General features: G+C 38.1%; 1 protein-coding gene across 1 annotated transcript; it reads right to left on the bottom strand.

The window, feature by feature from the left end:
* Window positions 1-4,300: 4,300 nt before the first annotated feature.
* Window positions 4,301-8,047, bottom strand: LOC127783783 (uncharacterized). Its single transcript, XM_052310948.1, has 3 exons — window positions 5,847-8,047; window positions 5,264-5,348; window positions 4,301-5,104 (listed from the first exon to the last, which is right to left on the bottom strand). Exons 1-3 carry the CDS (start codon window positions 8,045-8,047, stop codon window positions 4,301-4,303), a joined length of 3,090 nt encoding a protein of 1,029 aa, XP_052166908.1.
* Between the last annotated feature and the right edge of the window lie 7,429 nt (window positions 8,048-15,476).

The raw sequence follows: 15,476 nt of genomic DNA, 5'->3' as shown, positions 1-15,476 counted from the left end.
CTAGTATAATATATAACCGGGTACAATACAATCCTCATTCTGTACTTGACAGAAGGACCATGCGGTTTGTATATGTGGATGAATTGGTAATTTGAAGATGAATAGTTAGTATATATGCGCAGCAATGATAGGAGCATGCAGAAAACAGCTTGTTCATCAGATGAGCATGTCTAGCTGCCACTGATAATATAAGCCACAGTATGTGTTCAGGCCTTCAGGGCACCCGGCCCTGCCGACGGGCGCCAGACTGCCGGCCGGCCAGCTGATCCTGCTCTTCTTCCTCTGTGCCAATCTGTGCAACTGAGTGGACAAAAAAAAAAAAAGAAGATGCGCATGTGATGCCAGCCTTCCGGTATACTAGTAGACTTGGAGCCTTATCGGTTGCCCTAGTAAGCCAAACAACTTAGATGGTGTTTGGATCAGGGACTAAACTTTAATCCCTGTTATATCGGATGTTTGGACATTAATTTGGAGTATTAAATATAAACTATTTACAAAACTAATTATATAAATGAGAGCTAATTCGCGAGATAAATTTTTTAAGCCTAACTAATCCATAATTAGCACATGTTTACTGTAGTATCACATAGGCTAATCATGGATTAATGAGACTCAATAGATTCATCTCGCGAATTAGTCCAGGATTAGGGAATTAATGGGTTTTATCATTAGTCTACGTTTAATACTTCTAATTAGTGACTCAATATTTGATGTGATAGGGACTAAAATTTAGTCTCTGGATCCAAATAGGCCCTTATTATAGGTAAAATTTATATATATTTATTCGTAGCGACTTAAAAGCCAACATAAAAAAGATTTATGTTGAAAGTATCTTAAAATTAGCTTCAAAAGTTTAAATTTTAGTTTATTAGGTCAGAGGCTCTTTTTTTTCCCAAAAGAGACGAGAAGCATCATTGTCGATGCAATAAGTACACAAACGGCATATGTGTCACTACAAGAGAACGGAATTTTGGTGACTGCCCCTCACTGTCACGAAATGGCACAAGACTGTCACTAAGATTTTTCGTGAGAACGTACCGTCATGAAACACCCGTCACACTTGGTTGGTCACGAAATCTAATGTTTCGTGACGGGAAGCTGTCACAAGTCACCTTGTGACTGTCTAGCAATCACCAAAAGACAATTCCATCATTTTCCCTGTTTTGGTCATTTTTCCCGACAGTCGTTCCTTAGCTGTAAGGAAAAGTTTTTCGTGAAGGCAATAGCAGTCACAAAACATTATTCTTTGACTGATTTTGGCTGTTAGAAAATACCTTTGGTGACTGGGTTGCCATCACAAAATAGATCCACAAATGGGTGTATAATTAATACGTCAATACTTAATCTACAACGGTAATAGATGTAAGAAAGTAGCATGCCACACGATCATGCATGTCCACAATCAATTTTCAAGTAAAAAAACATATCATCATTTAACACCCATTCATGCGCACCCACATCCATAAGTGTGTACAGGTCTCAACAAAATATTGTATAAGACAAACAACAATATTGAAGTGAATAGTAATTCCATAGAAATCACGACCCAGTGGCCTTTCACTAGAAGCAAAAACATAATCCAATTGACATGTATGACTCTTCCTATGTTCTGTATTCTTCATCCTCTGTTTCACACTCTTCTTCCTCTTCTTCCTCTTCTTCCTATGTTCTGTATTCATCCTCTGTTTCACACTCTTCTTCCTCTATTTCATACTCTTCAGACCCCTCAGAACAGTCCACATCTAATTCAGAATTCTTTAAATGAAATAAGCAGATGAGAGAAAACAAACAATTAGTCATCGGTACATATGGTAAAGCATAAGTAATATTGCTTATAGGCCACAGTCATATTGAAGCATGCTAAAAGATTAAGAACTGGTTTTGTTAAGGGAACATTGTGCCGGCAAAAGAACTTAATTCTAGAGTCTTGTGGATACAAAATAGGGCATGCTAGACAACAAATTGAAGAAAAATGGAGATATTGCAGTATATATATATGCTAGGTAAACCATTTAGAAAACATGCCATGCTATGTATGAAAATACTGGAAATAAATAAATGAAATGTATCTTGCAGACTTTATAATAGCATTCAATCATCCATCCATGCATTGTAAGCAACCATTGTTCACTAACAGTAAAGACATCAGTTTCACACTCTACTACAATAAATCATTAAAACAACAAATTATACATTTGTCAAAGCAAATGTACCTCTCTTTGTGACTCCCACCTTGAAAGTACCTCCTCAGGTATGTCCATTCCAAGCTTCTCATATACTGCCTATAGGCATGCAAGTTAAATTTGCTAATTGAATTTTTCTGTGAGCGGAAAAAAATAAATGAATCTGAGATTGATTTAGTAGTTATTACCTTTAGCATTCCACGTTGTTCTTGTATCATTCCACGCTGTTCACGTATCATTCCACGCTGTTCAGTCACTTCATGGCGAAGTTGTGCATTCTCACGCACTACAGCATTGTAAGAATTCGTAGATCCAGATATTCCAGATTTCTTATGTTTAACAGCAGCAAGAACTTCAGTTTTCTTGAAAACTCCGTTGCCCATTGCAAACCGTCCATGTTTCAGTCCACCAAAAGCTTTATATATCACATTCCCATCTAACTCATTGCTCACAGGTTGCTGCTCCTCACCATGTTCTTCGTGATAAACTTGACAGTAAGTATTCTATAAAAATGAGAAAGTAAGTGTGGTTTGTTGGTAGGATCACAGAACTACAAACACTAAGCTTATAAGGAAATAATTCAACTAATGGCTTACTACATAAAGACTCTTGACTTAACTTATTAACTTGACTCTCACTTAAATGCAGCAAGGATCTATAAAATGTGATGCTGAGAACTATTCAGGAACCAACTCACAATTCTTTGTTTGACTTTCTCGCTGCGGATTTGGCCAGACCCTTTGAGTGAGGCTTTAAAGCCAGCCATTTGAACTCTATAGGTATCCAAGCCACTTGCATTTTCTGGTCCAAGTTGTTACACCTATAAGCAATGAACAACATGTGATGAAAAAAAAATCAAAAGTGTTGATACTATATATGAACTATTGTCATTTATTTACCAGGTTTTGTTGTATAGTGCAGAATGGAAGAGATCCTCCCCGCTGTTGAGCATAGTCTTCATTAGCAAAACATGCATCTTGACCTTTTTTGCGCTTCTCCTTGTACTTATCTGATGTCCACCAGTGACAAAAGCACTTCCAAGCGTCCACATTAATCCAATCTAATTTGCATGTCATGTACTGCTCAAAATTGAGTTCAATGGCGCTGGCATTTTTTCCTTTGATCCCTTTACCATAGTACTTCTTCACAGCATCTACACGTGCCTGGCAAATTATCTTTGGAAGTCTAGCTTGACAATAGTTGTCAATATTCTTGTCCAGCTCCTCCATGTCTTCTTCTTGGGCAGTGAAGAATGACTGGAAAAAAAAGGGGGGAAATAAGTGTTTACTATATTCTGTGGTATCCCTACATAGCTATGTGAGTATTGCAGAAAGCTATGCAACCCTAATACTTGGAATGGTACCATAGTAGATTGAACTTCTAACACTTTTTTTAGCAATACAGTAAAAATTTTTGAGGAAAACACATACCTAGAATTCATCTTTTACTCTATCACCAGCTGTCATGCCATTATGATCCTTCTCCCCAAAGTAGTGACCCCATGACATGGCCAATCTCTTTCTTTTACGTTGTCCAGGACCTGCATATTCTTTAACCAACCCAGGATACTCTCGTCTTAAAGATGTACCAAGCACAGAACCTGTTTGTCGTTCCATCTTTGGCTTGAAATGTGTGTAAGCGAAACCCCTATATACAAGACATCACATTAGTATATATAGTGCAATACAAATTTTATACATAACAGATAAATAAAGGGATGTAAGGAGCTACATACGCATCTCCCCTGGGAGATATCTCAATCCTCTTATAATTCCTAGGTCTTGTAAGTTGTGTTGTCCCTCTTGTATTCCTTTCCTCCTGATAAGTTCCACCTCTAGCAGCGGTAGAAATGGTAGACCCACTAACATCCCTCGAAGATGATGGTTCCCCGCGTGGATGCATAATACGACTCATCTCTGCAATCATTTTATAAATAACATTAATCACATAATTTATTCTTACTGATTATGAATACATGAAGTAAAAAGAACAATAATATGAAAGTTCATTTTCTAGGACTGAAACAATTCTTTTCATACAGAAAGTAAACATGCTGAGAATGATTTTTTTCATCATGATATAGAAAGTAAAATAAGAACAACCAAAACAGTGGCATGTCAAAATTCATTCGGATCATAAATCTCATGATTTGTCTGATCATCATTTTCATTTTCCTCCTCGCTGTTGTCCTCTTCTATATTTTGAGATTGATGATGTGGTGCTGTTGTTGCCCTTTTTTGTTGCTTCCTTAGTAGTTCAAGCTCTTTAGGGTCAGTGATTTCATCTGAACAGTCAACAACTGCAGTGCTAGCTTCTAGGTCAGCTCCAAGATCAACTATAAATTCACTGTCCAGAACACTCTCTTGAAAGAATGGCATCTCATTTGTTGTCCCATCTTGATCATTGGAATCAGGAATCACTTCAAGAGCAGGCAATCTATCCCGAGGAGTAACATGATAAACAATGCACCAGTCATGCAGATCTGTTCTTGATGAGCATGCATATGGAACGTAATAAACTTGCTTGACTTGATTTGCCATCACAAAGGGGTCAAAATTTGACAGTCTTGAGGTTTGCTTCACCTCCACCAAACCAGTATGTTCACTGTGCCTCACACCAGACGGTGTTGGGTCAAACCAGCGACAATCAAACAACACTAGCTCAAGCTGCAAACTACCTTCCCAAGACACTTTTATAATATCCTCAATGACACCATAATACTCTAAAGTATTATTATTCTCATCTACACTACTCACACAAACACCAGTATTGATAGTGGTCAGTGCTGCTCTTTTTCCCTCATACTTTTCTGATTTGAATCTATAGCCATTGATATCATAGCATCCATAAGAAGTAACCCTCCTACGAAATCCATAGGACATTTGGCACAATGCAAAATCAACATTACTTGGTCCCATGCACTGCAATAAGGGATTTTTGTTATCAGTCTAATGTGTTTTTAAACTAAACAAATCTAGATTACTAGATTTAGTTATCACTCTAAAGTATAAGAATTTGAAGAAAATTACTAGATTTTTGAACCAGTCAAAAAAATTAGGCCCTTCATTGGAGCCACGCACTCCTTTCCAACCATTTAGTCTCAAATCATCAATTTGCTTCTGAGTAGGTCTCCCTCGGCCTTTCCACTCTTGTTGTTCAAAATTCCTACATTGTAATTGCAGCATTAATATATGAAACCAAGCAACTAGCAAAGTACACTCCAATGATTCAACTAGCTGGACTAAATATACTTACTTAAATATATCATCCATTTCGTGCATGTTTGTCATGATGTACAAATAGGCTGCTTTGTATTCTTTATCAGTTAGGTCACGAGGCCCTTGGGGACAAAAAGGTCGTCCAGGATATTTAAAAATGCTCAAATCACACAAGCTTTCAAAGGTTGCAGTACCATCATCATATCGAGGGTTGTGATTTCGACTTGATCTTGCAGTTGACTTAAAATAGAGTGATAGAAAATTTGTGGTCTCCTCAACTAAATAGGCTTCCACTATCGAACCCTCAACACGTGACTTGTTTCCAACCTTCTTTTTGATTTTTTGAATAAACCTAGCAAATTAGACAATCATAATAAATGAATCAAGACTAAACTAGTCTAGAACTGAATGGTATGACAATAATTGATTGTTTGTAGCTCCTTACCTTTCATGTGGAAACATCCAACGGAATTGCACAGGACCACCAAGTAGAGCCTCATAAGGTAGATGCATCATCAAATGTTGCATGGAGTTAAAAAAACCAGGAGGAAATATCTTCTCCAATTTGCAGATCAGAATAGGTATGTTCTGTTCCATCCTATATACATTTTCCTTATTAAGCTCTCTGGCACATAATTGTCTATAAAAGAAGCTTAACTCCGCCAAAGTCACCCATATACTCTCAGGAAGGAAGCCACGGAATGCTGCAGGTAGCAAACGCTCCATAAATATGTGATAATCATGGCTTTTCATGCCAAAAATCTTTTTTTGTGCCAAATTCACCCCACGGCTAATATTGGCTGCATATCCATCAGGGAATTTCAATTCTTTAAACCACTTGAGAATGGTGACCTTATCATTCTTATCAATACAATAAGATGCCTTTGGCTTATGCCACTTGCCATTAGCTTTTAGTTCCAGATGCAGCCATGGTCGATGGCAAATCTCCTGTAAATCTTGTCTTGCCTTCACATTGTCCTTGGTCTTATCAGCGATGTCAAAGCAAGTATTCCAAATAGCTTTAGCAACATTTTTCTCATTGTGCATGACATCAATATTGTGGCGAAGCATCAATTTGCTGAAGTAAGGAAGTCTCCAAAAACATGATATATGTCTCCAATTGTGCTTTTTCCCATAATTATCAGAATCTGTTATGGATGCATTCATTTGAGCTTGAACTTGCTCTCCTGAAAGTTGGCTTGGTCTCCCATGATGTATTGTTGTGTCCTTTCGAAATGCATTTGATTGATTTCGAAACTCGTGATCAGTTGGAAGGAAACACCGATGGCAATCAAACCAGCAGCTTTTCCCTCCATTATTGAGCCGGAATGCCTTTGATTCACACAAACATGTTGGACATGCTAAGTTACCATTGGTGCTCCAACCCACAAAATCACCATAGGCACGAAAATCATGGACTGACCAAAGATATGCTGCCTTCATAGTGAAGTTTTCCTTCTTCGAAGCATCCCATGTTGTCACACCAACCCATATATCAAGTAACTCATCCACCAAAGGTTCCAATAAAGAACTCAAGTTCTTTCCAGGATGTTGAGGACCAGGGATAACAAGGGCAAGCATTATGTTCTCTGGTTTCATGCAAATACCTGGTGGGAGATTATATGGTACGATAAACACAGGCCAACAAGAATATGTTGCAGCATTCATGTTGAATGGTGTGAATCCATCTATAGCTAGACCAAGTCTAACATTCCTAGGATCTTGTGCAAAATTAGAAAAATCTCTATCAAATTGAGCCCATGCTTCAACATCTGATGGGTGCATCATCACATTTGGCTTATGTGGAGGGTGTTCTTTGTGCCATCGCATTAGGACTGCTATCTCCTCATTACTATACAGCCTTTGCAACCTGGGTGTGATAGGGAGATACCTTAGCACCTTACGTGGAACTTTGCTATGCTCATTCTCATATCGAGAAGTTTTGCAAAAATCACATATAACTTTCTCAGGATTGTCTTTGTAGTAAAGCATGCAATTGTTGTAGCACACATCAATTTTTTCATATGGCATCCCAAGGCCAGCAAGAGTTTTCTTTGAATGGTAGAAATTTTCATCCAATTTTGACCCAGAAGGGAGGAGCTCATGGATCAATTGCATCACATCATCATAGCATGCTGCTGGCATGTTGTACTGTGACTTGATGGCAAGAAGACGAGATATGGTAGATAAACAGGAGTGTGTTGTCTGACTATGTACTTTCTCATCTGCACTAGCAACCATTCTGTAGAAAGCTTGGGCAGAGGCTGTTGGCTCTTCCTCAGAAAGCTCATAGTCACCGGCTATGTCAACCAACATGTCATCCATCCGATCCAATTCATCAAATTTCTCATTTTCTGCTGAAGTTGTAGCTTGATCTTCTTGACCAATAGAACACTCACCATGTTCTGACCAGTTCATGTAATTCTCTTTGAAACCCTCACGACACAAATGCATCTCAACCATTTGCCTTTTGTGTGAAACATAGTTTCGGCACAAGTAGCATGGGCACTTAATTTTTCCACTAACAACAACATTTGGCATGGAAAAAGCATAATCCAAAAAATCCTTAGTTTGCTGTACCCACTCATCAGTTGGTGCACGACCACGTTTCCAGCCAGTATACATCCACTCACGGTTATTTGCCATATTGTGGTTCTGTATGTTCCATCATATAAAAGTTATTTCGTGTGTTTAAACTAACTATCTAGTTTTATTGCAACGACACACTATATAATATGAGAAGAATTCAGAACCTAAACATCTATGCATTAACATCTGAAAATAGTATGCTATTTTCATAAGCACAAAAGACTAATAAGCATAGTAGAAAATAAAATGAAAATTAAATGGCATTGTTTGACATGCACACTGAATAGCTTGCACTAATTCTGTATTGACAATTCAAAAGTTGATCCACCCATTCCAATAAAAGAAAGCCACCCTATCTAGTTAAGCCACGCACTACACAGATCTCTGAATGTTTGCATCCATTTAATAAAAAGATAGTATCAAATTACTAGTTCACACCGCATGGAAATCATTTTAAAAAGCAAGAAACAAGGCTTACAAATTGATACAACAAAACTTTCTGCATTGGCATTTCATCAAACACCTGAAGAACATCAATCACCACAAGATGTACAGAAATAATAGAGAGAAGAACAAGTACCAGAAGATTGGGGAACACCTAGCACCAATCACCGGAGAGGTGAGCAGCAGCGACGCGCATCGATCCCACGGCGAGGAGAGGAACGGCGGCGGCAGGGACGCCACCGTACAAGAGCAGCAGTGCGGCAACTTGCTGAGAGAAGAGAACACACGGGAGGCGCAGGTGAGGAGAACACGCAGCGGTTCAACCGGCGGCGCCACCGGCGACAAGCATCGCTGAAGGGGAGATCAAATCCTCTCTAGGGTTCTAAGGACAGAGAGCAGAAGAGGGGAACGGAGAGCAGAATGAGGAGGAGGAGAGAGAAACAGAGCTGGACTCTTCTAAATAAACTAATCATCTATTTCTCTTTTTTTTTTCAGCATGTCATGCCAATTAAATCAATTACGGAATCAACGGTGACAGCTTTGAACGATAACAGTCACCAATATTATAAACAATACTTTTATACTTAACTGAAAAAATTTCATGTAAACTTTTGTGACTGCATAATCCATCCTGTCACCAAACAACTAAAATTTGTGATAGTGTGATACGGCTGTCATGAGAGATTTTTTTTTGTGACTGTTCATGCATGACCATCACAAGAGGTGTGGGGCAGTCACCAAAATTCAGTTTTCTAGTAGTGTGTTGTTTCTCTTTCTTAATCATATGCGTGTACATTTGCTGGACATTTCTGATCCTAGTGTTTGTCCTAACGCTGGCCATTATTTTTTTCTCCCTTTCTGGCGCAAGCAATGAATTGATGTGTAAATTTCAATGGAGGAGCAGAGAGAAATATGCATGCCTGAATGCTGCCTCCGACGAATAGATGAAATCTGCTAGCTAGGGGAGCTAGCAGATGATCCAAATATATACGGGCGCCGCTGTATCGTGCTTTCAGAGAATTAAGAAAAACACACGTTATCTTAGAAGGAACACATTTTAAAAACACAATAACATTGTACTTTTTGACGACTAAGACGAGAACATTTCACGAGCATATATAGTGTACATATATATATGTTGTATGTATGAACACAATGTAATGTTTTGACATAGCTAGCTAGCCATGTGGAACCGTATCCTCTAACATTACACACTAATGTCATGGTGTGACATTCCTTTGATCCACACCATCCATTCTAAATCAACGGTCATAGATTATTTGGCATACAATTAATCAAACTAATTAGTAGATTATGTAGTTAAAAAAATTCCCTTAGATCAAATATATTATCAAGGAGGCAAATATCGCTAAATGCTACAGGCCGGAATCGGCAAAGTAACTAGCACATGACGATAATGATTTAACTTCCCTGTTAGACGCAATGATTAGTATATGAACCTGTTAAGGAATGAATCTCGTGCATCAATTTTCTTTGTGTTGCCTCATCTTCCATAAGAAAAAGACAATTCTCTTATAATCTACAAGTTGGTGGGCTCATGTTAATGAACATGAAGGGACTACTTTAGTGCTAACAAAATTTTCTACTCATTACATATGGTAATGTTTAACTACATAATCTGCTAATTAATTTGATTATTTGTATGCCAATTAATCTATAGCCATTGATTTATTTTGGATGGTCTGGATTCAAGAATGTCACACCGTGACATTAGTGTGTAATGTCAGAGGATACGGTTCCTAGCCATGTGGCTGGCGGTTTGTTCTTTGGGTCCTACCTGAGATAAAAAGTTATTAATTGGCAACCACATATTTAAAAATACAATGTATGTATTGATGACTAAGACTAGAGAACTATTCACGATATATACTATATATGTAAATACTGTATGTATGGCTAGCTAGCTAGCTAAAAGCAATGTACGTACTGTTTGCTGACTAAGACTGCAAACTGCTCAACATATATAATTCCATGATATTGACATATATGAGAATCAATATGTAGATTGCACTGAACGCAGAAAATCGAAATAATTGGGTACTGGCTACTACAACAATCCTAACCACATGGTTATATATGTCACACACTCACACCACTGTATAATAATATACTGTGGTTTGTTCCATGGGACCTACCTAGGGTAACGCACCGAAAAGTGATTTATAGCTCCATTGGTTATTACCTAAAAAATCAAAGAAAAAGTCAAATTTTAAATTGTAAAACTTAATTTTAAAGTTGACTTTGAGATATTTTCAACGTAGATTTTTTCAGTATTGGTTTTTAAGGCACTAAGAATACATATATATAAAAGTTTTACACACAAAATATTTTCTGATATCGCTAATAAGCCGTTACGGCTTATAAACAATTTTTGGCCCACACTAATTATATTGAAAAACATAAAAACACCTGTGCAAATTGAAACATAGCGCCATATTCTGTTTGTATGTTGCGACCTATCAATCATATAGATATTCCTCTGTAACACAATGCACCGCGTTTGACGACTAAGACAGGAGAGGCATTCATCATACCATATGATTATCTCGCGACATATGTATATGGTAATATATGTACAAATCTTTTTAGATATATAATGATATGTACAGATTGGCCAGCTAACACAATATAGTGTTTGATGATTAGGACTAGAACTGTTCGTAATAATTCCATGATCTGGACATATGTCGGCTAACTCTACCGAGGGGATCAACCTGTAGATTTCACTGTACGCAAAAAGTAGAATTATAGTGGTGACAGGGTTGCTACGAGAGTCCAGACAACATGGTGGTTTGCATATCACTCCTGTGCAATATACTAATTAATTGTGGTATATATTATTGAATCCATTGGTCCTAGCCAGTATACATTTTTTTAATGTTTTTTTGATCATTTTCTGGTCCCAATATAATGGTAATGGCATGCGCACGACTCTAGATAGGTTTGAAAGGACGCTGGCAACGGGGAAAACGCGACATTGCCATATTTGTCATGTACGCCAGCCAGATTCTCTTGTCTTATCCATCTCAATTATATATATATATATATATGACCATGGTCAATTTACTGTTTCTGTCGCAGTGGGCACACACCCTCTGTCCCGTTTGCCAATTGAAGCCATGCAAGAGTATATCTGTGCGTCGTCCATCATTTAGGTATACTCCAGCTAGCTAGGTTATGACATACTCCCTTCGTCCAAAAAAAACTCAATTTCTGGATTTTCGTATCTAACGTTTGACCGTCCGTCTTATTTAAAAAAATTATAAAAAAATTTAAAAAGATAAGTCATGTATAAAGTATTATTCATATTTTATCTTCTAACAATAATAAAATACTAATCATAAAAAAAATCATATAAAATAGACGATCAAACTTTGGACACGAAAATTAAAGAATTGAGTGTTATTGTGACGCAGGGAGTATAGGGATACAGTTGACGATATCCCTGTTGTTGAGCATCCTGATAGACTGACGGCACTTACTCGCCACTCTGCTATAGTATGAGATCAGCAACACTGCAACAGCACTACAGTCTACAGCAGCTAGCCCCTGCAGGCACAGTCTCACCTCTGAACTTGAGCTATTTTCCCCCATCGATCGATCGTGGATTGCTGATCGATATCAATGTGTGTGTGCATTCGCGTTGAGACAGAAGCGATAATCAACAGGCCACACAGTCTCTGCTGCTTGTGTCTCCGAGTGCAGCATGCGCAAGCTAGCATTGCATTATTATGATATCGATCGATCTCGCGTTCAGTAAATTAGTACTCCCTCCGTCCCATAATATAAAAGATTTTGAGTTTTTATTTGTAACGTTTGACCACTCGTCTTATTTAATTTTGTTTTGCAAATATAAAAAAGAATAGTTGTGCTTAAAATACTGTAGATAATAAAGTAAATCACAAATAAAATAAATAATAATTATAAATTTTTTTAAATAAGACGAGTGATCAAAAGTTGCAAGCAAAAACTTAAAATCCCTTATATTATGGGACAGAGGGAGTAGTAAAAGAGAGCAAGGGAATATATAGGGGCTGTGTTTAGTTCACACCAAAATTAGAAGTTTGGTTGAAATTGAAACGATGTGATAGAAAAGTTGAAAGTTTGTGTGTGTAGAAAAGTTTTGATGTGACGGAAAAGTTGGAAGTTTGAAAAAAAAAACTTTGAAAATAAACACGTCTATACCTATATATCGTCGATTGTACCGATGACGTTGAATTTCACTGTTTGAAAGTTAACCGGAGAGGATTCACGGAACCTGCAAACCTATTATTGCTCCGATATACTATGTCAGATCGATGCAGTCATATGCATGCACTTCATATGTGCACCGAGCCTAATACGCGTAGTACATATCAGGGACAGTTTCAACAAACAACGAATCCATCACGGCCAGGACGCGGATACGATTTTCCCCACTTTTACTGCAAATAAATCTCTTGTATCCAGGCGTCTAGCGTTTGTCCTGAACCCATGAGATGATTGATGCTATCTGAAACGAGGAGCAAGCGTCCAATTAATCCAGTGGATGGGCCAGCAAGTATTTTCAACCACCCTGGGGGAAATTCTCAGCTGGTTCCTTCTATACGATCCAATTAAATGGCGAAAGAACATCAGGAAAAAAGATAAAGTACTTTATCACTACTTAAAAATAACTTTTTTTATCATGTCAAAATCTATTTTTCACCCAGAGATGTCAGTGAAAATAATGATTTTTCCATGCAGTGGTGCATCCGCACGCGAAATCCCTTTTTCGCGTGCGGTTGCTTATGTTGTCCACCTAAAAATAAAAAAAAATAAAACCCACCCAAAAGTCAAAACCCGAAATCCTATCCCCACCGCCCCCCACTCCTTCGCTGGCATCGGTGGATCCCACGTCCACTGGCCGTCCGAGCTCGCCGCCGCCTCGCAACCTCCGGCCATCGGGATCGATCGAAGAACATGAGGGACCAAGGCAGGAGAGGCACTGGGATCCATGCGGTTGGGGGCTGAGCTCGCTGCCACCCAAGCTCACCTCTACCGCAGTCGTCCGAGCCCATGGCTGATAGATCCGCCGACCCGTGTCCTCCGGTCGTCGGGATTGAAGAAGATGAGGGAGAGAGGGAGGAGAAGCGATGGGATCTTTGCAATCGGAGGCCAAGCCCACCATCGCCTGATCTCGCCGTAGCCCTCGTCAATGCCGCCGTTGCCCGAGCCCTTTGGTTGAGCCCTTGTCGACGCCGCTCCTACTGTCGCCCGAGCCCACCACCGCTCCTGCCGTCCGTCGAGCCCACCAACCCGAGTAGAAAGTTAGAGATGCGGGGTGAAGTTGAAGAGAGAAGGGATAGAAAAATGAGTGGGGAGAGAGAAAGGTGAGAAGATAAGGATGGGGACTTGAAAATCTTTTAAAGTGCTGAGAGGGAATAGAAGAGGGAGGTCAGACTTGTAGGGGGGCCTCTTAAAGACCCGCTTGTGAAAATGCATTTTCACATGTGGCTCTTGAACTGACCCTCGGGAGAACGATTTTTGCAGGCGAGAGTAGTTTTGGCCCGCCTACAAGTTAAAAGGGGTTTCATCCAGAAAAATTAATTTTGTAGTAGTGTATGGTGCCAATAACATTGATATGTATGTCTGATAAATGTTATATTCACACGTAGAATAATTAGAAGTTTTATGTGTTATTTACATCTTATAATCGAAAAAAGTATTAGATTAGATACAAATTACTACTATGGATCTACACATAAGTTGTGTCTAATTAATCTAATACTAGGGTACTATATTATATTTTTACAAGTGAGGGAATATCTTACACCCATATATAATAATGTATTGCGGTTTGTTCTTTGGTTCCTACTTGAGATAAGGTAAAAAAAGATTGATTGCGACCACTTATTAAAAAATAGTATCTCTGTCCAATAAAAAGGTTTTTTTTGGAACTATAAAAAGTTTTTCAGTCCACGGATACAACGTTGGACTTTTTGTCTTATTTTAGAAAATGATTATGATTAACCTTTTTTGTTGTTATTAGATGATAAGACATGAATAGTAATTTATGTGTGATTAATTTTTTAAATAAGATGGATGGTCAAACATTGAATACAAAAACCGAAAAATAAACTTATTTTAAAATGGAGGAGCAGTACTTTTGCAAATTTAAACATAGATAGCCATATTCTGTTTGTAAGTTGTGACCCCTCAATCATATTGATAGTCCTTTGTAACACAATGCACTGTTTGACGACTAAGGCTAGAAAGATAATTCACCATTATACCATGATTATTATCTCGTGAGTTGCGACATACTCAATTTAAATATTGAGATCTGGACATCATGGAGTCCCACGTAGTTTGCGCATACACACACGTTAATATGAATTATCTAAAAAAATATACCCTAATATGTGTACAGATATGGGCCAGCTAACACAATGTACAGTTTGATGACTAAGGCCTTGTTTAATTCGTGAAAAGAAAATTTTTAGGTGTCACATCGGACATTTGACCGGATATCGGAAGATGTTTTGGACACGAATAAAAAAATAATTTCATAACTCGCCTGGAATCCGCGAGACGAATTTATTAAGCCTAATTAATCCGTCATTAGCACATGTAGGTTAATGTAGCACTTATGCCTAATCATTCACTAATTAGGCTCAAAAGATTCGTCTCGCGATTTTTATGCAAACTGTGCAATTAGTTTTTCATTTTATATATATTTAATGTTCTATGTATATTTCTAAAGATTTGATGTGATGTTTTTAGGAAAAAAAACTAGGAACTAAACAAGAGGCCTAAGACTATAACTACTGTTCGTAATAATTCAGTGATCTGGACACATGTGGGCTACTGTACCGAGAGGATCTACCTATAGTTTTCACTGTTATGAAAGTTGAATTAGTGGTGACGCTACAAGAGTCCAGTGCAGACAACATGGTGGTTACATATATCAGTACTACTCCTGTACAATATATTAATTAATTGTGATTATAGATTCCATTGGATCCTTAGCGGATGTTAACCAGAAAGCTGTTGACGTGTG

The sequence above is a fragment of the Oryza glaberrima genome, chromosome 9, assembly GCF_000147395.1.
Source record: "Oryza glaberrima chromosome 9, OglaRS2, whole genome shotgun sequence".
In the NCBI taxonomy this organism is placed as follows: domain Eukaryota; kingdom Viridiplantae; phylum Streptophyta; class Magnoliopsida; order Poales; family Poaceae; genus Oryza; species Oryza glaberrima.
The sequence above is the reverse complement of the archived record's forward strand: the minus strand, read 5'-3'. Positions and strand labels throughout refer to the sequence as shown.